General features: G+C 46.7%; 1 protein-coding gene across 1 annotated transcript in view; it reads left to right on the top strand.

Moving 5' to 3' along the window:
• kcnh8 (potassium voltage-gated channel, subfamily H (eag-related), member 8) overlaps positions 1 to 22377 on the top strand; it is an 82529-nt gene that overhangs the window by 30150 nt on the left and 30002 nt on the right. The window contains exons 3-6 of the mRNA XM_056297985.1: positions 2707 to 2838; positions 10548 to 10678; positions 12786 to 13020; positions 13597 to 13754. Coding sequence (XP_056153960.1) covers positions 2707 to 2838; positions 10548 to 10678; positions 12786 to 13020; positions 13597 to 13754 — 656 coding nt within the window. The remainder of the gene's footprint in view (positions 1 to 2706; positions 2839 to 10547; positions 10679 to 12785; positions 13021 to 13596; positions 13755 to 22377) is intronic.

Genomic DNA, 22377 nt, shown 5'->3' with positions numbered 1-22377 from the left:
CTAACTTTAACCACTGACCCAAAAATCAACTTTTTCCCAATTGGGGACACAGCTTTTGTCCCCAATTCGTAGGTGGTTTCGGGTTTTCCTATTAAAATGGGGACCAAATGGCCCCATATTAATAGGATAACTTGGTGTACACACACACACATGCACACACACGCACACACACACACACACACACACACACACACACACACACACACACACACACAAGCCCTGATTGAGTCATCATCAGCAGGCAGGGAAGATTTGATGAGTGACAGGAGGGTGGTCCGTAGGAATCCCCCCTGTATCTACTATAGATATGTGCTGAGACACATTTACACACATTTGGCTCATAGTCATACTTAGGTAGGGTGGAACAGCATGAGAAGCCTGCTTACGGACAAAGTCTGACGAAGTAGTTTTGTAAAAAAGAGAGAGAGGAAAAAAAGAGAAAAACAAACAAGCAAATAAGAAAAATAGAGGCACAGAGGAAACCAAGAAGTTTTTTTATTTTTGTTTGGTAAAGTTGAAGACACCCTCAAAAGCCAGCCCTGTATATGTATGATTGTGTCATCATCAAAAATAGTACACCGATACATCAGTGTCTTACATCAGATGAGTTATGAAGGTTGGGACAAGTCCTCGTGGCACTGGAGGAAAACTGAATGTAGGTGATGAGACAAACTGACATTATTTTGAGGTTGAAACAAGTTAAAATGCTGACAATAACGTGATGAAGAGGGACAGTAAAGGTCACAGATTGTGCAATTGTTCTAGAGAAATTATGTAAAGCTGCATTAAGTGATTTCTGACCACTAGAGGGCAGACAGTAGGGCTACAGAGACTCCAAAACAGACACAGCTATGTCAAACACATGCATGTCCAGTATTCACTGGTGTTTTAGCTGTGGTTCGGGCCACCATCCTCTTTTTTGGGGGGGGATCCCCCCCCCTCTTTTTCTCCCTAATTGTATCCAGCCAATTACCCTACTCCTCCGAGCTGTTCGATTGCTGCTCCACCCCCTCTGCCGATCCGGGGAGGGCTGCAGACTACCACATGCCTCCTCTGATACATGTGGAGTTGCCAGGCACTTCTTTTCACCTGACAGTGAGGAGTTTCGCATTGGGACGTAGCGCCCAGTTCCCCCTCCCCCCTGAACAGGGGCCCTGACTGACCAGAGGAGGCGCAAGTGCAGCAACCAGGACACATGCTCACATCTGGCTTCCCACCCGCAGACACGGCCAATTGTGTCTGCAGAGACACCCGACCATGCCGGAGGTAACACGGGGATTCGAACCGGCGATCCCCGTGTTGGTAGGGTCCACCATCTTCTGAGATTCATACTTGGGTCTCCCTAACTTGGTAGATATTTAAATTTCCTCACCAGTCTCTCTTTTTTTTTTGATTCGCTGCAATTTTGTGCCAACCAAGTAGCGGCAGCATGCGTCCTGAGCTACAGGGTTGAAGATTTTGATGTTTAGTTAAGTTAATGGCACCTGCTGTGATGCTGATAGATGCTTTGGTGCTTGACCACCCCAAATCCCAGAGATCCATTCAGGATGAAACAAGGTTGCTATGGCGACTGTACTGCAATTGTGTAATCGGCACCTTCTCTACCTCCGAACATTAGGCACTGTGAAACCTGGGGTACGTACTGATGTTGCGGTGTCTGTTGGGAGATGTCTTCTACAAGCTTAGATTACCATATCTGCTTGTAAGGCTCGACAATTTCCCTCCCTCTTCAAACTTGCAGCTGCTTGCCTTTTTCCCCCGCATTTGGTCGTAATAGTGAAGAGGTAAAAAGCCATGCGGCATATCATTTTTCACAAGAAAGCACTGCTAGACGACTATTAAAATAAGCAGCAAAAATAGCTTTAAGTAGGGTATTCATACATTAGCTATTGCCTTGAATATGCCAGCCATATAAAGTATTAATAAGTACGTTTGTTTCCATATAAATCTTCAGGCCTGTAAATTCAACAAAAAAAATTCAGTGGTCTACAATTACAACAAAACTTCCTAAATCAAGATATTATGACGCTCATAACCAGGTGAATGTAAAATAGCCGTGTAGTTATCTGCTGGGGCACACAAATGTTGTCATATGGATGCAGGTATATATACAAACTCATACTGGTTTAGAGCTCCTGGGAAATGGATCTAATGCGTTGTTTAGATTTACTAGATGTAGCCTTAGAAAAGGGGTTGTCTCTCGCCGTCCCTGGGGAATTCAGTCTTGGTTTAGTTAAAGGCTGCAAACACATTTCCCACATTCTGTTGAAGTGTTGCGCCGTGCAACAATTGCACACACACATATGCATGCACGCACACACCCAATCACGCGAACACGCAAACACTTGCACAAATGCTCACAGACACGAGCATGGTTGGGTGCACACATTTACAAAACACACACACACACACACAAGCATACAAATGGGTGTTACTTACCAAAATCACTACACTCACCACTGAGTGAGCTACTGTATGCGTGCCAAAAGCTGGAAATTCTTGAAATTCTTATTTCACATCTTGCATTTGTCGTTGTTTACTGTACATCAGTTCTTAGCAGAAACAGAGTGAGTGTGATTACACTGTTAATGTAGGAGAACAGCAGGTTTGTCCATGGTTTGTGTTATGACTATTCATGTTCGTGTGTGTGTTTGCATGTTTGTGTGTGTACACATGTATGTATGTGTGTATGTGTGGCCTTTCCAGCGGTGCAGTTCTGGTGCCTGTTGGATATCGTGCCCATTAAGAACGAAAAGGGAGATGTGGTTCTCTTCCTGGCTTCTTTCAAGGACATCACCGACACTAAGGCCAAAGCCATCCCAGAAGAAAAGAGAGACGGTGGGTAGCAAGTCACACACTTTCTCTGTCTCTCTCTCTCTGTGTCTATCTGTCTGTCTCTCTGTCTCCCTCTCTCTGTCTCTGTCTCTCTCTCCCCTCTCCCCTCTCTGTTTCATCTGTGTGAGGAGCTTTGGAGATGGCGTGTCAAGAGGACGGATAATAAGTTTGTTCTGGGGATGGTGAAGCATGCTGTTAAACCAGCACTGACTGTGATTTTCTCACGTGGACTGTGTGTGAGGGCAGGGAGCCGACGAGTCATTGTCTAGTTTTCTCCTCCCTAATTCATGTTACACCTTTTCTACCTGTCTTGTTGTGACTACCCCTCCAGGGCTTTAATGACTTTATTACAGTAACACAGAACAGTTGCAAGAAAAGAAAAGCCATATGTGGTCGTGCAAGGATTTTCTTTAAAGGTTAGCTTTAAGGACATGACCTGGGCTCAGGCCAAGAGGTGAGGAGGAAGCTCAGCACATTTGGTGTGTGTGTGTGTGTGTGTGTGTGTATTTCTGTTAGTGTGCTGGCATGCATGTGTGTGTGTATGTATATGTGTATGTGTATTTGTGTGTATGTGCATGCGAGTGTGTTTGTGCACATGTATGTGTGTTAGTGTGTGTGCTTATGTGTGTGTGTGTGTGTGTGTGTGCATGTGTGTGTATTTGTGTTAGTGTGCTAGTATGCATGTATGTGTGTGTGTGTGTGTGTGTGTGTGTGTGTGCATTTGTGTGTATTTGTGTTGGTGTACTGGCATGCATGCATGCATGTGTGTGTGTGTGTGTGTGTGTGTGTGTGTGTGTGCATGCACAGGGCGTGTGTGATGCGTCAGTGCAGTAATACTGGGGTAGTAGTGCTTGTAGTTAGTGCATGCTGCATGCTGCTTCTGCTTGCTACGCTCTGCTCTCAGCTACTGCCGCCGGCTAGCCCTCTTTGCGGGGGTGAAAAGAGGAGCCGAGTGCGTAAGTCTCCCCTGCCGGTACATAGCCTCTCTACCGCCAAGACTCCTGCAGTGCCTCCTCGTGGCCACACACGGTAACTGGGTACCTTGCGGTCCCTGGCTAAACTGTAGGGGATCTCGGAGCTACAGTGGTCCCCAGAGGTCTAATGCGCAGGCCCATGTGAAGTGGATACGCCCTGGCATTGACCAACCACTGTCCCACTGCCTTGTGGGTAAGTGTAGGACGACAAAGGCTAGGGGAGCACACCCTGAGAGAAAAGCAATGTGCATGGCGGCGCACGATAGGCGGTCCTCTGACAGACTGGAGCTCCGGCAGCCTCCTGCAGCTGTGGAAGAGTGCTGGTCGTCTTGGGCCCCCCTTGCCACCAGATCCCACCCTCTCACAGTGAAGAAGTGCTGCTGGGACATGCGCACCCCCAGCGGCACTGTAAATAATCTCTTTGCGCAGGTATCCACCTCTGCCTCGGTGAGACCAGCAACCGGAATATGGATCAAAGTCTGGCGGCGATGGGGTGTCTGGTGACGGGAGCAGGTATGAATGCACTGGAAGCTCCTAATCAGACCCCTGCACGCCAGCGGCACAGGGCTATTCATGGTCGCCAGCAGCTGGGCTTGAGTGGCAGCTGCTCTCGGCAGACCCCTGTGTGTCTGAGCAGCCCTATTTAGGAGCCACACTGCTCACCCCAACTGGGGAGGGGCCTAGAAAAGGTGGCCTAAACATTGCCCACTCAAAACATCCTGGATAGGCTACCGCACCTATCGGGACATTCCACTCTGCGGTCGAAATAAAAAAAAGAAAATAATTCCCTTTAAACTGGCAACATGGAACATAAGAACTCTGCTGGATGTTAATGCCGAAAGACCTCAGCGAAGGGCTGCACTAATTGCAACGGAACTCAATCGCTACAATATTGACATTGCTGCACTCAGTGAAACCAGGTTCCTGGATGAAGGCTCCCTGAAGGAGGACACCTACACCTTCTTCTGGAAGGGATACCCTGCAGGAGGACAACATCAGCATGGTGTGGGATTTGCAATAAAAAACAGCCTCCTACCAAGACTCACTGAAACACCGATTGGCATAAGTGAAAGACTCATGTCGCTCAGGATCCCTCTGGCCAAGAAACGTTATGCCACCCTCCTAGGTGCCTATGCACCAACACTGCCATCAGAGGATGACGTAAAGGACCGCTTCTACCAGTCACTAGATGAGGCTCTCCGTCATATACCCAAGGAGGACAAGATCTTTTTGCTGGGCGATTTCAATGCCAGAGTGGGGAAAGACAACAAGGTGTGGAGTGGTGTCATTGGTGGGCATGGCATTGGGAAAGTCAATGCAAATGGACTGCGCCTCCTAAGCCTCTGTGCTGAGCATGGCTTGACCATCACAAACACCCTCTTCCAATTAAAAAACAAGCACAAAACATCCTGGATGCACCCACGCTCCAAACATTGGCACCTATTGGACTACATCATTGTGAGACGTGCTGATACAAAAGACGTCTTACTCACTCGTGCAATGAGAGGTGCTGAGTGCTGGACAGATCACCGGCTCATCATGACCAGGCTCCAGGTGGAGGTACGCCCTGCTGTTCGTCTCCAAAGGTCAGGAAAGAAGAGGCTTGACTGTACCCGGCTAGAAAAGGCTGAGGTCCAGAACAATCTCCGCCTCTCTCTGGCTGAAAACCTGGAAGACATTGAGCTTCTCTTGAGCACGGATGATTCCATTGACAGGAAATGGTCTTCCGTGAGCTCCAGACTCTACAAGGCAGCATCCCAATCCATCGGTTACAAGAGCAGAAAACACCAGGACTGGTTCAATGACAACACAGGCACAATAACTTCCATACTCAAAGGCATGCATAAAGCACACAGTGCTGTCCTCAACAATCCCACATCAGCTACACTCCGGCAACAATGGCAACCATCCAGGAGAGAGGTGCAGTCAAAATTGCGTGCCCTGCAGAATGAGTGGTGGATATCGAAGGCAAATGAAATACAATCCCATGCCGATAGAAATGATATGCACAACTTTTATGATGCAGTGAAAACCATCTACGGCCCAAGAAACTGCTCTGTCTCCCCCCTGAAGTCTGATGATGGTACCACCCTCATAAAAGACCAGAAATTCATCACAAAAAGATGGGCAGAACATTTTGAGACTCTTTTGAACCAGCCCTCCCCAACAGATCCCTCGATCTTGGATGAACTACCTGTCCGCCCCACCATCCAAGACCTTGACCTTCCACCAACCTTTGAAGAGGTTCATTGTGCAGTTAGGTCGCTGAAAAATAACAAGACCCCTGGCCCTGACAGTATCCCTGCAGAGATTTTTAAACAGGGAGGCTACCTCTGCACCCGTGCACTTTTCCTGTTCATCTCACACGTATGGAAGAACGAAACTGTCCCTCAGCAGTGGAGGGATGCTAACATCATCTCCATATATAAAGGCAAAGGAGACAAGTCCCTCTGTGGCAACAGCCGTGGCATTTCACTACTGGCTGTTGCTGGAAAAGTCCTGGCCAAACTCATGTTACACAGGCTGGTAAAACACATCTCAGAGGAGCTGTTGCCTGAGTCACAGTGTGGGTTTAGGAGGAATAGGAGTACTGTGGACATGGTGTTCACAGCACGGCAACTCCAAGAGAAGTGCAGGGAGCAACATCAGAACCTCTTCATAGCCTTCATCGACCTGTCAAAGGCTTTCGACACAGTCAACAGGGACATCCTATGGAACATCCTCCTGAAGTTTGGCTGTCCACGAAAGTTTGTCAACATCCTTCAAAGATTTCACGTGGGGATGATGGCACGTGTGACCATTGGAGGCCAGGAATCTGAGCCCTTCAGGGTGTGCACCGGGGTACGTCAGGGGTGCAACCTTGCTCCAGTTCTTTTTAACATCTTCCTCCTGTGTGTGACATTGCTGCTCCACAAGGAAATCAGGAAGGACAGTGGGGTTACTGTGGACTTCAGACTAGATGGAAACCTATTTAACATCCGTAGGCTCCAAGCGGTCACAAAAATGACATCGGAGCACATCATTGAGTTACAGTACGCAGATGACTGTGCAGTTGTGGCCCACACACCCGAGGCACTACAAGCTACCCTTGCAGCTGCTACAAGGGCGTATGGTAGGCTGGGGCTCTCTATAAATGTGACAAAGACTGAAGTAGTATGCCAGTGGGCATCTACTCCTCCATCTCATTCACCAACCTTCAACATCTCCGACAAACCACTTGCAACAGTGGAATCCTTCAAATACCTGGGCAGCTTTCTCTCTGACGACTGCAGCATCGACAGGGAGATGCAAAACCGGATTAAACAAGCGTCATCCTCTTTTGGCAGACTTAGGAGAAGGGTCTTTCAAAACAAAGACCTCAACCTCCACACCAAAATATCTGTCTACTTGGCAGTTGTCATCACGACTCTCCTCTACAGCTGTGAGGCGTGGACCCTGTACAGCCACCACCTCAGGATGCTTGAGGCCTTCCACATCAGATGCCTACAATGCATCCTGAGGATAACCTGGCGTGACCGAGTGCCCCATACTGAAATACTCCGCAAGACCAACTGCATCAGCATGGAGGCTACCGTCACCCAGTACCAACTTCGATGGCTCGGTCACGTCATCAGGATGCCAAAGGAGCGCTTACCGCGTAAAGTGCTGTATGGCCAGCTACATCTTGGCCGCCGCTTGGCAGGGGGCCAGAAAAAACGGTACAAAGACCAGCTGAAGACCATCATAAAGAAGTGCGGCCTGAACCCGAGCCAGCTGGAAGACACTGCCGCCCAACGCTCCATCTGGCGGCAGCTCTGTCAACAAGGGGTGCAAAACCTCGAGAAGGACCGCGGTGATCGACGGACCAGAAGACGTCTGAAGAGACATGAAGCCAGTACCACACCTACACCCCCAGTCAGTGATTTCACCTGTTCTGTCTGTGGCAGACATTGTGGATCGCGGATTGGGCTTTACAGCCATAAGAAGACTCACAAGTGACAGAGGCAGGATTGTCATCATCGGACACGACGGACAACCTAAAGCAAGCAAGAAGCAAAGTGTGTGTGTGTGAAGTCAGCAAACTGATTGTTCTCATCTCACGGCCGGCCCTCCCGGATTTGCCTAATTATTCTCATTACTGTAAATGGCATTGAACACAAACAGAAAGCCAGTTATTTTTGCGGTAATGATGAAGTGCTTTCCATACAAAAGGAAAGGCTGATGCAGCTTTTGGAGAGAGAGGCCAAAGCCTCGACATAATGGTTTCGGCCCTGACAGGCTCTTTTAAATGGCAGTGAATGTGATATTCCCTCCCATGAACATCTGCATTTAGACGGCATGTTCAGCGAGGTGGTAGAAGCTGGAATGCATGTTTCCGTGTTTGAGATGGTACATATTTCATTCCATGTAAGGTAAGCGGATGAGAGATGGACAGACACACTAACACACAGTCAAACAGAGACACACACCTCTGCTGTAACCCAGTTAGGACTCCCTCCACTTGGGCTCTGTACTGATTGGACGGTAAAGACGGAAACCCATTTTCTGTCGTCAACAGCTCCTCTCCTTCCCTCCCGTCTCTTCTCCTTTCTCTTCTGATCGTGTATGCTTTTTTTGACTCTGTATTCTCATTTTGTCATCTTTTATCTGTCTTTTACCATCTTCCTTGTTACCTTATTCATTTGTCCTCTCCTTTTTATCTCGCTCTAGTTTAAGCACCGCCTCTTTCTTTATGCTGTCTCCACCTTTTCCCCTTTGCTTCTATCTACCCTTTTTCCACCTCCCCACGCTGGCCTGTGCATGTCCTTCCCTTTTCTCCCCATCTACCCTCCCGACCTCCCTCCATAGCTATAAGAGCAAGGGGAAATTCATTAGATCTAAAAATAAGCGTGTCTCTGTCTCTGCTCCTGCCGCGTCGTGTCCCCCAAGGCTACAGTACTTTATGGATGGGTCCTGTCTGTTCGCCTCATCTGGAGTCTGCCTGCACACACACACACACACACGCACACGCACATATACATATACACTGATCAGCCAAAACATTATGACCACCTGCCTAATATTGTGTCGGTCTCCCTCATGCCACCAAAACGGCTCTGACCCGTTGAGGCATGGACTCCACAAGACCTCTGGAGGTGTCCTCTGGTATCTGGCACCAAGACGTTAGCAGCAGATCCTTTAAGTCCTGTAAGTTGCGAGGCGGGGTCTCCATGGATCGGACATCTTTTTCCAGCACGCTGCCTTGCTTTTTCCCATAGTGCATCCTGCTGCCATCTCTTCCCCAGGGAAAGGACGCACAGGCATCTGGTGGTCCACGTGATGTAAAAGAAAATGTGATTCATTAGACAAGGCCACCTTCTTCCATTGCGCCATGGTCCAGTTCTGACACTCACGTGCACATTGTAGATGCTTTCAGTGGTGGACAGGGGTCATCATGGGCATTCTGACCGGTCTGCAGCTATGCAGCCCCATCCACAGCAGGGTGTGATGTCCCATGTTCTGACACCTGTCTATCATAGCCAGCATGAACTTTTTCAGCAGTTTGAGCTACAGTAGATCTTGTGTGGGATCAGACCAGACGAGCTACTCTTCGCTCCCCTCGCACATCGATGAGCATTGGGCATCCATGACGCTGTTGCCGGTTCACCGGTTGTCCTTCCTTGGACTATTTTTGGTAGGTGCTGACCACTGCATACTGGGAGCACCCTACAAGACCTGCCGTTTTGGAACTCCTCTAACCCAGTCATCTAGCCCTCGCAATTTGGCCCGTGTCGAAGTTGCTTGGCTCCTTATGCTTGCCCATTTCTCCTGTTTCCAACACATTAATTTCAAGAACTGACTGTTCACTTGCTGCCTAATATATCCCACCCCTTGACAGGTGCCATTGTAACAAGATAATCCATGTTATTCACTTACCGGTCAGTGGTTTTAATGTTTTGGGCTGATGGGTGTACATACATAAACACATACACATATATGCCTTAGAAAGCACACTTTGTGAGGCCACTCCAAAGTACCTCTATTCTCCAGTGCTGATATTGCCGATATTCTCCCAGAGCCAAACTGCCCTTAGTCTTTCCCGTGGTTTGCAAGAAGGGGAATGGCGCTATAAACCCAGCCACTATAAAGTGCCTGTTCCCATTACCTAACTCCTCAATCTGAGCACATCAAAGCCAGCACTATCTGTTTTCTCCATTGTGCTGTGTTGGCAGTACACACACACACACACACACACACACACACACACACACACACACACACACACACACACACACATATGTGGGCGCACACAAACATGCACCTACTTGCACACAAACCTACTCCAGCTGCACTCCACTATAACAAATACTAATCACCTATCTGTCCCAATAGGTGGGCAACTTATCAAGATGGAAATTGCTATATTTTGTTGGAGATAGCATTGACACTGTCAGACTTAGCAAAAAATATTCATGCCTTTATATTATGAAACAAAATGGGTGACATTTAGAGAAACAAGCTGACAATAAATACCCAGATATTTTGCTTAATTCATCCTAAAGGTTTTGCAGTTTCGATGGACAAATTCTAACAATTACATTGCCCAATTCATTTTACTTTTCAGGACAGAATATTGAATATTTCACCAACCATAATGAAAAATGTAGCCTTGCAGAGTTTGGGGGTGTAAGGATAGATAATGGTATTACACTGCGGGGTGATGGCGCAATAACTCTGTGGACATATGACATATGTGTGTGCGTGTGTGTGTGTTTTCAGAGCGGCGGTGGGGCAAAGTGAAAACGAGTTCTCCTTTCAGCTCAGCTCGACTGAGGAGCAGCACTGTCCTGTACCACATCTCCGGCCACCTCCACAGCAGGGAGAAGAAGAGCAAGATTAAACTCAACAAGGTATATACACCAGATGCTAGCACAGCCATTCCACAGAACACAAAAGCTTCCAGAGTTTTCCACGTTCATCATCTACAAAAGGTTGGTTGGATTTGTGGGTTCATTGGATGGTCCAATGAGCTGGTTTTGGCCTTAGAGGAAGAGGTGTCTGCGTGGGTTTCCTCCGGGTGCTCCGCTTTCCTCCCACAGTCCAAAGACATGTAGGCCAGGTGAATCGGCCGTACTAAATTGTCCCTAGGTGTGAATGTGTGTGTGTGTGTGTGTGTGTGTGTCGGCCCTATGATGGACTGGTGGCCTGTCCGGGGTGTCTCCCCACCTGCCGCCTAGTGACTGCTGGGATAGGCTCCAGCATCCCCATGACCCTGAGCAGGATAAGTGGTTTGGGTAATGGATGGATGGATGGAAGAGGTTGAGTTGAATGAAAACAACTGACGCGGTCCACCAACAAACACTTTAAAGAAAAACAAGTTTACTCTTTCAGCTGAAAGATGAATATTTATGGGAAATGACTGCTAGTATCAGTATTAGTTTTGGAGCATCAATGAGCATCTATCCAAGCACTGTGGCCCAGTGGTTAGCACTGTTGCCTCACAGCAAGAAGGTCCTGGGTTCGAACCCCAGGCTGTCCCAGGTCCTTTCTGTGTGGAGTTTGCATGTTCTCCCTGTGTCTGCGTAGGTTTCCTCCGGGTGCTCCGGTTTCCTCCCACCGTCAAAAAGACATGCATGTAAGGGTTAATACTCCTGTCTGTGCCGCTGACTGAGGCATGGAAAGAAGAACTGGAGTTGGTGCCCGGGTGCTGCACAGCGGCTGCCCACTGCTCCTACACAATAGGATGGGTTAAATGCTGAGGATGAATTTCCCTACGGGGATTAATAAAGCGCATCTTATCTCGTAATAGTTTTGTGGTTGTTAAAGCTGTTACAGCAATGTCACTCCAGCTGTTTGACTGATGAGCAGTATTCGTGAGTTAAGGCGGAGTCTGTTACCGTAGCAACATCATGAATATGACCCCACCATTAATACGCTTCTGCTACATTCTTTTTTGCGACAGGTACACGTCAAGATGTCTGTAGAAAATAAGAAAAAGAAAAGTGAATAGAAGTCTAAGTCTTTCTGTTAACTGTCTTAGTCTGTCTTCATTCACCTGCCAGCTGGAGTCTAGCAGATGAGTCTTATGCATCGCAGCATCCCTCATAATTAAGAATGACATCGTTAAAGTGTGTGCCAGTGTTTTTAGGACTGCTGGGATTGTATTCAAAAACTGTTAAGGCCACCAAAACCAGTCCCATCAAAAGGAACGTATTAGCCAACATATAGATAATTGGGTTTCAGAATTTGAGCTACAGAAAAAAATACGTAGTTACAACAGTTAAAAAGTCTACTTTTCAGGTGTCCGGGTAGCGTAGCGGTCTATTCTGCTACCTACCAACATGGAGATTGCCAGTTCGAATCCCCTTGTTACCTGCGGCTTGGTCGGGTGTCCCTACAGATACAATTAGCCGTGTCTGCGGGTGGGAAGCCAGATGTAGGTATGTGTCCTGGTTGCTGCACTAGCGCCTCCTCTGGTCGGTCAGGGCACCTGTTCAGGGGGGAGGGGGAACTGGGGGGAATAGTGTGATCCTCCCTCAATGCTACACGTCCCCCTGGTGAAACTCCTCACTGTCAGGTGAAAAGAAGCGGCTGGCGATGCCATATGTATCAGAGGAGGCATGTGGTAGTCTGTAGACCTCCCCAGATTGGCAGAGGTGTGGAGCAGCAACCAAGACAGTGGGGTAATTGGCCGGATACAATTGGGGGAGAAAAGGGGGGAGGGGTCTAATTTTTGATGCTCTTTCCATTGCTGAGAATGTTAAATGAACATTTTCAGTGATCATTTGGGCACGCTAGTGGAATACCATAGTCTAAAATTTGTAGTTTTCAGTGGAAGTTGTGACTGATGGATAACTATTCTATTGTTCTTAGCTCATAAGGTTGCCAAGGACTTACCCCTGTTGGGTCCCAGTGTTTGTCCTGGAACACAAACCAGATGAGGGATGTGGCTAGGGAAGCCTCTTTTACAGCTTCATTTGACAAACTCTTGCTGTCTCTCCATCTACTCCAATCCAGAATGTATTTGGGGACCCTCCTGCTCTTCCAGAGTACAAGGTCGCAGATGCCAAGAAATCCAAATTCATCTTACTGCACTTCAGCACATTCAAGGCCGGCTGGGATTGGCTGATTTTGCTGGCTACATTTTACGTTGCCGTGACAGTGCCCTTCAATGTCTGCTACATTGGTAATGATGACCTGACCCGCAGCACTACCGCCAGCGATGTTGCTGTTGAGATCCTGTTTATCATAGGTTGGTTTGTAGCTTCACTTCACTTTTGTAAATGAATGTATGCATATACATGTAATGAATGTATACGCGGAGTAGTTAGCGCGGTCGCCTCTCGGCAAGAAGTTCCTGGGTTCAAGCCCTAGTGTAGTCCAACCTTGGGGGTTGTCCCGGGTCGTCCTCTGTGTGAAGTTTGCATGTTCTCCCCGTGTCTGTGGGTTTCAGAATAATCCATTAAGACATATAGGTCAGGTGAATCGGCCATACTACATTGTCCCTAGGTGTGAATGTGTGTGTGTGTGTGTGGGGGGGGGGGCGCTGTGACGGCCTGGCAGCCTGTCCAGGGTGTCTCCCCACCTGCCGCCCAGTGACTGCTGGGATAGGCTCCAGCATCCTTATGACCCTGAGTAGGGTAAGTGGATGGATGTATACGTGTATAATGGATGGATGTGTACAGATACAGACAGATTTTTGTGTGGTGGCATGTGTTTGGAATTTCAAGTGTTCTCATGTGCATGCTGTGTATTTTTTTTTTTAGTGGCGTGTATTTTCATGCATGACTGTAAAATAGAAATTTCTGTCTTTCTATTCACTTGCCAGACATTGTATTCAGTTTCCGCACCACTTACGTCAGCAAGTCGGGCCAGGTGATTTTTGATGCTCGACAGATCTGCTTCCACTACCTGACCACCTGGTTCATAATTGACCTGATAGCCGCGCTGCCCTTTGACCTGCTGTACGCCTTCAAAGTCAGCGTGGTGAGTAGCCGTCGTGTATTACCTAACCCCATGACCTCAGTATGTAAGGTGCAAAGGGGAGAGTGGGTATTTACTGTTCCTGCTATTTTTTTTCTCTAACCATCCACTGAAGCTGAAGCTTTGGTGTATTTTTAATCTAGTATTCACACCAGGAGAGCATATTGAATTGAATTCAGTTGAAGTGAACTGAATTAAAAATGTGAGTATATTTTAATTGAAGTGAACTAAAAACTAAGCAAGAGTGGATGAATTGCCTCATTGTTCCCAGTGCACGAAGCATCCTCGTTTTTTGCTATGGAAGTACAGGTTTGCACAATGTAGTTTTGAGTGATGCAGGTTCTATGTTGCAGTAAAATACTGTAAAGTGCCTCATGACTGATGGATTTGCCCAATATGGAAGACCCAACGTGTAACCCTTAAGTGTTTCGTACTGTGTAGTTTAATGACATTTAATGAAAAATTTTCTGGCACAGGATACAAATCCTCTACACCAGACTCGACAAATCGAATAAAACAACCATGCAAAAAAGAACCACGATATAGTTATTAATTATTTAGTGCAGCATCTCCAACACGTTTGACATTTTATTCCAATGGATCGCATGGACTGTTTCCAGCCCTGCTAATGTGCCCCTTTGATTCTCTATTGATTTCATATAAAGGGGCCGAGAAAACAAAGTGTATCATTAAAACCTTTTTTTCTCTTCAGCTGGAGTCATATACACAGTCTAATGTGAGAGAAAAACAAAACAAAAAAACCCCAAAAACAACAAACTAGTGATGTAGCGCAATTAGGTAGACTTCCGACACTTGATTGATATTACTGTTGGGAGGTTTTGACTGGTTCTTGATGCGGAGGCAGTTCTCACTTTTCTCGTCTCTAACTGGGGGAAAGAGATTGTCAGACTGTGTTTTGTGCTGTTGATCACTGAGGCAGGCATGGCAACTCAGTTCAAACGGGTCAACCATATTCCATAGATGCGCCCAAATGTCAAATCTAAAGAGACATTATGCAAGGACATAGACAGGCAGGTAGGCAGACAGACAGGCAGGCAGACACAGACAGACAGACAGGCAGGTAGGCAGACAGACAGGCAGACAGGCAGGTAGGCAGACAGACAGGTAGGCAGGTAGGCAGACAGACAGGCAGGCAGGCAGGCAGACAGACAGACAGACAGAAAGACAGGCAGGTAGGCAGGCAGGCAAAGACAGACAGGCAGGCAGGCAGATATGCAGACAGGCAGGCAGGCAGACAGCCAGCCAGCCAAACAGACAGGCAGGTAGGCAGACAGGCAGGCAGGCAGGCAGGCAGGCAGGCAGGCAGGCAGGCAGGCAGGCAGGCGGTCAGGCAGAGACAGGCAGGCAGACAGACAGGCATGCAGGCAGGCAGACATGCAGACAGACAAGACACACAGACAGCCAGGCAGGCAGACAGGCAGGTAGGCAGACAGACAGACAGACATGCAGACAGACAGACACAGGAACACAAGTACGGACATACAGAAAGTCTATGCATATGTCCCTTTCTTTTAACCAAATTATAGTTCATTTGAACTGGGGTACAGCTGATGATAGAGAAAAAGGAGAGCAAGTTGACACAGCTGAAGCAAAAAAAACAAAAAACAAAAAAAACAAAACAAAACAAAAACAAAAAAACAAAGAGAAAAACAATGAAGAGAAAAAAAGAAAAAAGGTAAAAACGCTTTACGAAAGACTGTAAAGAAAGCACGGGAAAGAGAGACATGGCTTAAAAAGTACTGAGATTGGAGAGAAACGCAATAAAGAGGGACAGGGAGGAAGAGGAAGAGAGAGAATCAGTAGGATGGCAAATTAGAAGCTAAAGAAAGTTAGGTGAAAGATGGTGTGGGCAAAAATGAATAGTGTCTGTGGAGGGAAGGGGTGTGGTGGGGGTAATGACAGGGTGCCCCAGGCAAGGGGGGCCTACTTGGTTCCAGACTCTATTAATGGAAATACCAAGCGGTCCCAGCGGATTCGAAATTGGGTGCGTGGGCACTGGGCCATGATTTTTACCAGCACCGGGGGAGACTAGGCATGGTCCGTAATTGCCGTGTCTTGCATGATGTCCTCTCAGAGGACCGAGCATTCAGACTGGTACTCCTTCTGAGGCCACAAACCATCTTTTACCAAATGAGCCATTACAGCCCAGTGCTATTCTTCTTCACTGGTTTGCTCTTTCTCGCTCTTTTGTTGAGTTTTTATGCCATTGTCGTGATGTTTCGATTTAGTCTCGTCAAATTACTTCTATCTTTTCTTTAGCATCATCATGTTATCTATCTTGCTATTCCTTTTTTCCCTACTAGTCATTTATTCATCCCCTCTTCTTTGCTCATTTGTCCCCTTCAAGTACCTTATGTTATGTCACTTCTCTATTGTGTGATCTGCTCGCACATCTAGAAAGGTCCCATGCAGAGATGACAAATCCTGTATGCTGCCGTTTGTGCTGAGCTCCACTGTAGAAATGGGCTCTTTGTTGTTGTAGTCAACAACCCATTTTTAATTTGATTTTTTTAGTTGAGACGCTGTTACCATGCCCTTTAATCTTGTTCGACTCACCCTCACAAATTACTCTTTACAGCTTTTGATGGTTCTTATATGTTATTTCTCTGTTTTTTTCCTTTTATAACAGCATCTACAGCATCTATAGTGTGTCTCACCACAGTGCAAATACGCTCAAGAAAACTAAACTGCACCAAGCTGGCGGATGCTGCCTTTATATTTGTGCAGCTATGTGTCTGTTCAGTCAAACATTTTTGAAGAGAGAGGATGCTGGCCGAGGCTTTTGGGTCAGAAACGTCCACGATAAGAAGATGGTGGAAGTAGCAAACACTTGAGGATATGGTGTCATTACACCAATGCCAAAGGCAATTCTTACTCCTATTAATACTTCATGGCTGTGATGATTATTAAGGCTGTTATGAATTTGTCTCTCAGGCCTGCAGGCCTCTGAGAGCTGCAGAGCTCAGTGTGACTCCTGATTATTGGATTGCTGCTGCACCACCAATTGCAAAACAAAAACACAAAAAAAAACCCCAAAAAAACAAAATAACTCATCCAATCTTACAGCTGTGATTGGCTTGTAGAGCTTGGAGGGGTGCCCGCGAGGGGAGAGATAATGAACACTTTTACATATACTTGCAAAGCCACGCGTGCACATGTGTGCGCACACACACACCCATGCCCATACGCCTTGAAAAAGACATGAAAATAAAGTAGCAAAATGCAAATTTCACACCTGATGAGCTGAGAAAATGGAAATGTGAACGGCCAGTGCAGTTGATGAGGGTTAGGGACGATACTAGCAGAAATATGGAGGAAAACATCGAGGAGACAGAGTGGTAAGCGGTGTGTAAGTTGGCGCTTTCGTGTCAGTGGTGGCGGTGGCGGCTCGGGATAGGGGGAGGGGGTGATGCAGCGTGTGCTCTACGTAAAGAGGCAGGAGGGGGTTGATAGATGGAGTAACAGAGATGGAGCTGTTCCCCAGGGCTTGCCAGGAGGTTTCATTATCCCTGCTACTGTACCAGTCGTCTATTACTCACAGTATAGAGCGCTCAGAAATCCTTCATGAAGCATATATAGCCGGAGATGCTTGCATTGCTTGGGATTGTACTCAAGTCTCCTTTTCCTTGCCTCATTTAGGCTCTGTCTTGTTAGGGCTGTGGGTTTAAATCGCTTCCTCTTTCCCTCCCTCTCCCCCCGTCCATTTTTTTACCCAAGTTTTGCTCTTGGCCTGAAGCATGCCTCTTTTCGTCCCAGGTGTCAAGCTTACCTTTTCTGTACAGTTACTGTCCCACTTTCTGCACATGCAGCCATGCACGCACCACATACTCACGGAACAAAGGTTACAGCCATCCTCTGTGACCTACATGGTTTAGAATAATTGTTAAGACTAGTGTCGCGATGTGTGTGTGTGTGTGTGTGTGTGTGTGTGTGTGTGTGTGTGTGTGTGTGTGTGTGTGTGTGTGTGTGTGTGTGTGCGCGCGCGCGCGTGCCTGTGTGCATACTCATGTCCGCATGCTTGTGGCTCCGATGGGAATCTGTGCTGAGCCCCATATGAATGACTGCTGTCGGAGATTGCCTAAAGCAACAGGTGCACAACAAATGACATTCAAAGCACCTCTACAACTCAGGAAAGTGGGAGAGGTGTGAAGAAACTTTACGTTATGCACCCTGTGTGTGTATACGTGTGTGTATGCAGGTGCGTGTGTGTGTATGTGGTAGAAGGGTGAGGAAATCCCTACCTGGAGAGAGCAAATAAGTAAAAAATGGAAAAAGAGGATGAATAAAACAATACTGAAACAGAGAAATATAGGCTGAAGATGGCGTGGGGGGGGGGTTATAAAAATTACTTGTGAAGAGGAGCATGATTACAGTAATTGGTATTTTTTGATATTCAAGGGCGGCACGGTGGCGCAGTGGTTAGTGCAGTTGCCTCACAGCAAGAAGGTCCTGGGTTCGAGCCCTGGGGTAGTCCAACCTTGGGGTTCATCCTCTGTGTGGCGTTTGCATGTTCTCCCTGTGTCTGCGTGGGTTTTCTCCGGGTGCTCCGGTTTCCTCCCACAGTCCAAAGACATGTAGGTCAGGTGAATCGGCCGTACTAAATTGTCCCTAGGTGTGAATGTGTATATGCGCGTCGGCCCTGTGATGGACTGGCGGCCTTTCCAGGGTGTCTCCCCTCCTGCCGCCCAATGAGTGCTGGGATAGGCTCCAGCATCCCCATGACCCTGGGAGCAGGGTGAGCGGTTTGGATAATGAATGGAATAATGGATAATATTCAAGGCTCCATCATTGGAAGATCTAGCTCAAATATCAGATTATGAGTTTTTGGGGGGTTGTCAGGCTCCGAATCGAATCCGAGTGGAAATGTGAAGCTTGTTATGACTTATAAGCCGTTAACCTTTGTATTAACCTGTGTGTGTGTGTGTGTGTGTGTGTGTGCGCGCGCCAGTGTTGTAGTACTCGAGTCCAGGACTCGGACTCGAGTCCGACTCGAGTCCTGATTTTCATGACTCGTGACTCGACTTGGACTTGAGCACTGATGACTCGGACTTGGACTCGGACTCGCGAATTTACTGCATTCGGACTCGGAAGTTGGAGACCCGGACTCTGACTTTTTAATTGATAAAGGCTGTTTTTGTTAGATTTTTTTTAATAATAGGCCCTATTAAAATATATTGATAGCTATATTAGTACTGTAACATTATTCAATTTCGTGTAAGGGCAGGCACGTGTGTTCCACCTACATGCGGATTCACGTGGCGTGCATACCGTCATGTTCAGTAGCGCGAAGATGCCGAAAGAGACGCCCCGAATTGTGCGCTTTGCTTACACAGATTTTACAACAAATTCCAGCAAGATCACTGCTAGATGTTCGATATGTAAACGAACCATTGAGGAGAAGACCGGGACAACCTCAAACTTCAACAGACATCTGTCAAGGATGCACCCAGAAAAGTAAGTGATATGCAGTCAGTTGATGATATGGTTGGTGATCAGTTACCGTTAGCTAGCTAGCTATCTAGCTACGGTAACAATAGCCTCTGAAGTAACTCAACCACTGGTCCAAGATGTTCGGTTAGGTCGTGTGGCGGGTATATCATATCACTAGAACCAAGTGAGATTGTATAAGTAAGTTAAGTAACGTTACTGTTAGAGTGCTAATGCAACATTGCACAGAAAAGTCACAGTACGGTTCGCTTTCGGTACGAGCGTGCCATCCATCTCACTAATGATGAGTTGGTAAGTAACACGCAGCGTCTTCGTGTTATAGGGAGATTAAAACTGATTTCTCCTATTTATCATTTAGCTAATTACCAAGTAGCATACACTTAACAGAAAAAAACACACCATTCTGAACTACCGTGTTAGCATTAATCTTAACTAGCAATAACAAATCTGCACATGGCAGGTCTCCGCCATGAATATTCTCCACGTGCGGAGAAGGAAGAAGTCTAGCCTATATGCATCCACACATAATGTTGATAAAATGTGCACAACTTTACAATGCAAATAAAAATAATTGTAGGCTATTACTCGCCAAATGGACTAATTGAAGAAAGCTAATGTGGATGCCGCCATTGGTTTTCTTGAGAGCTGGAGACGGTACGAGATTTGACGGATGTGGCACCCCCCCCCCCCCGATGTACCGAAAACTACCGAACCGTATCACGATTGGTGACACGGCATAGGCTACTGTAAATATGGGGATATTTTTCTTTGCATATATGCAGCATTGGGTGTGCCAAATTCTAAAAATAGACACGCGCGACGTAGCTTTTGAACAGTACTATGAACTGGCTCTGTCTTCTAACAAAGTCACACCCTCCCTGACCCATACAGAATAAACATACAGACTCACGGAGGATAGAGAGTTAAAGCTCAGCTAGGTAGCATGTAACATACTTAAATCAATAATTAAATGACTGGGTTTTGCTAATTAATCCCTGTCCTGTTTGTCTCATAAATTATGTATCTTTTCTCATACTTTTCATTTATCCAGCTAGCTTACATTAGTTAATCTACTAATATGGTAATGTTAGTTATATAGATAACTAAATATGTAACTTAACTGGATATGGTTCAAACAACTATGTGTATAATGTGTAACATTTGTATTGTTATTGCATATTGTTATAGCTATAACGTTACACATTTTTTGCTGTGAGAAAGATTACTTGAAACAGTTTGGCATCAGCAAGCTAAAGTGTGTATCCTATCTTCCCCTAGGTTTCAAGAATACCGTGCCTCCACTGCTTCAGATGTGATGCCAGCTGCTTCAGGTCAGAAGACTATCACATCATTTTTAAATGATGGACAGCAAAGGATGTACGACCTCAAACATCCACGTCAGAAGGCTATAAGTGATGCCCTTGTAAAAGATCTAATCATTAAGTGCTGCTTGCCACTCTCCATCGTTGACAACGAGGACTTCAAGCACTTCCTGCATGTCCTGGACCCTCAGTACCGGCCCATAGCAAGATCCACAATTTCCTCTGTGACCATTCCAGGAATGGTGGAAGTCAAGAAAGAACAGATAAAGAACCAGCTGGCAGAAGCATCGAGTGTTGCTGTTACCACAGACATTTGGAGTGATCGAAAGATGCGGTCATTCCTTGGAGTGACAGCACACACAGTGGCAATGGATAAAAAAAAAAAACAGGAACTCAGCCTTCAGTCATATCTTCTTTCCTGCAAAAGAGTGCATGGGAAACACTCAGGAGAGAAGATTGCAATGATGTTTGAATGCTGTGCTGAAGAATACCTGATTAAGGACAAGATCAACTTTGTCATAACTGACAATGCATCCAACATGAGAAAAGCTTTCCAGGCCAGCTTTCCCCTAGAGGATCCTTGTGATGCTGAAGCTCATGATCCCAGCACATTTGAGGAGGATGATGAAATATGGCAAGACCTGATGCCAGAAGATCAACAGACAGTCAATGACACTTTGGCTGAGAACTGTAAGATGCAGAGACTATCATGCTTCACACATTCACTGCAGTTGGTCATAAAAGATGGTCTGAAAGACACCAGTGGGCTGTCAAGCACCCTAGCAAAGCTATCCCGTGCAGCCAACCTCCTCCACAGTGGCACCTCGTTTAAAGACTGCTTTGAAGCGTGTTTTGGTGATGCAACAATTCCAACAGCGAATGCCACACGATGGAATTCCACTCTGAAGCAGGTGAAGGCTTATGTGCATTTAGACATGCAAAAGCTGTCCAGTGTGTTGGAATCAGAGGGGCACAAAAGCCTTATCTTATCCCCGCGAGAGTATGCTCAGCTTAAAGAACTGATCGAAGTTCTTGATCCGTTTTAGTGGCAACCAACCTAACTCAGGGTGAGACTACTGTCACCATCAGTGTGATTGTGCCCTGTGTCCTCACTCTGCGCTGTCACCTGCAGGAAATAAGAGAAAAAGCCAGATATTGTGGGCCTCTGGTGAGAGCTCTGGAGAGCTCCTTGAAAACAAGGTTTGCAGAGGTTTTCAGTGCAGTCAAGATACCAGGATGTGAGCCAGCTGAAGGAAGAGGCCCTACCAAATTTCCTTTCACCAATGCCTACTTCATAGCATCTGTGTTGGACCCAGCATTTGGCTTCCAGTGGCTAGAACATGATTAACTATTTGATTGTTGTGATGTTTATATCATTGAAGGTGCTACAATAAAGCACATAGACGTGTCATTTGTCATGAAGGCCTAGTCAATAACATATTTGTAATGAGTCCTCCATGCCCCCCTCTCATTTCAGAGTATATAAAGGCAGAGGGTGACAAGCAAGCGGTATCAACAGCAGATGCAGCGGAAGCAACAGGACCAGGGGAAGGTGAACTTTCAGAGTCTCCTCCTGAGAAGCAGTTGAGAATGTTCTCCCACTATAGGAGGACTCCCTCCTCCACCGAGAAGAAGCCGTCTGGCCAGGCTCAGTTGACTGCATACCTCAACTTGATTGCTGAGCAGGACTCTGACTCAGTCCCGTGCCTCAGGTTTTGGCAGCAAAACGAATCAAAATTCCCTACCCTCTATCAGATTGCCACACAGGTATTCTCTATCCCTGCCTCCAGTGCGCCCATTGAAAGGGTATTTAGTCATGGAGGCATTTTGATGAG

This window comes from Lampris incognitus, chromosome 18 (assembly GCF_029633865.1).
Source record: "Lampris incognitus isolate fLamInc1 chromosome 18, fLamInc1.hap2, whole genome shotgun sequence".
Lineage (NCBI taxonomy): Eukaryota > Metazoa > Chordata > Actinopteri > Lampriformes > Lampridae > Lampris > Lampris incognitus.
Note: the sequence above shows the minus strand (reverse complement) of the source record. Positions and strands in the feature narration are given on the sequence as shown.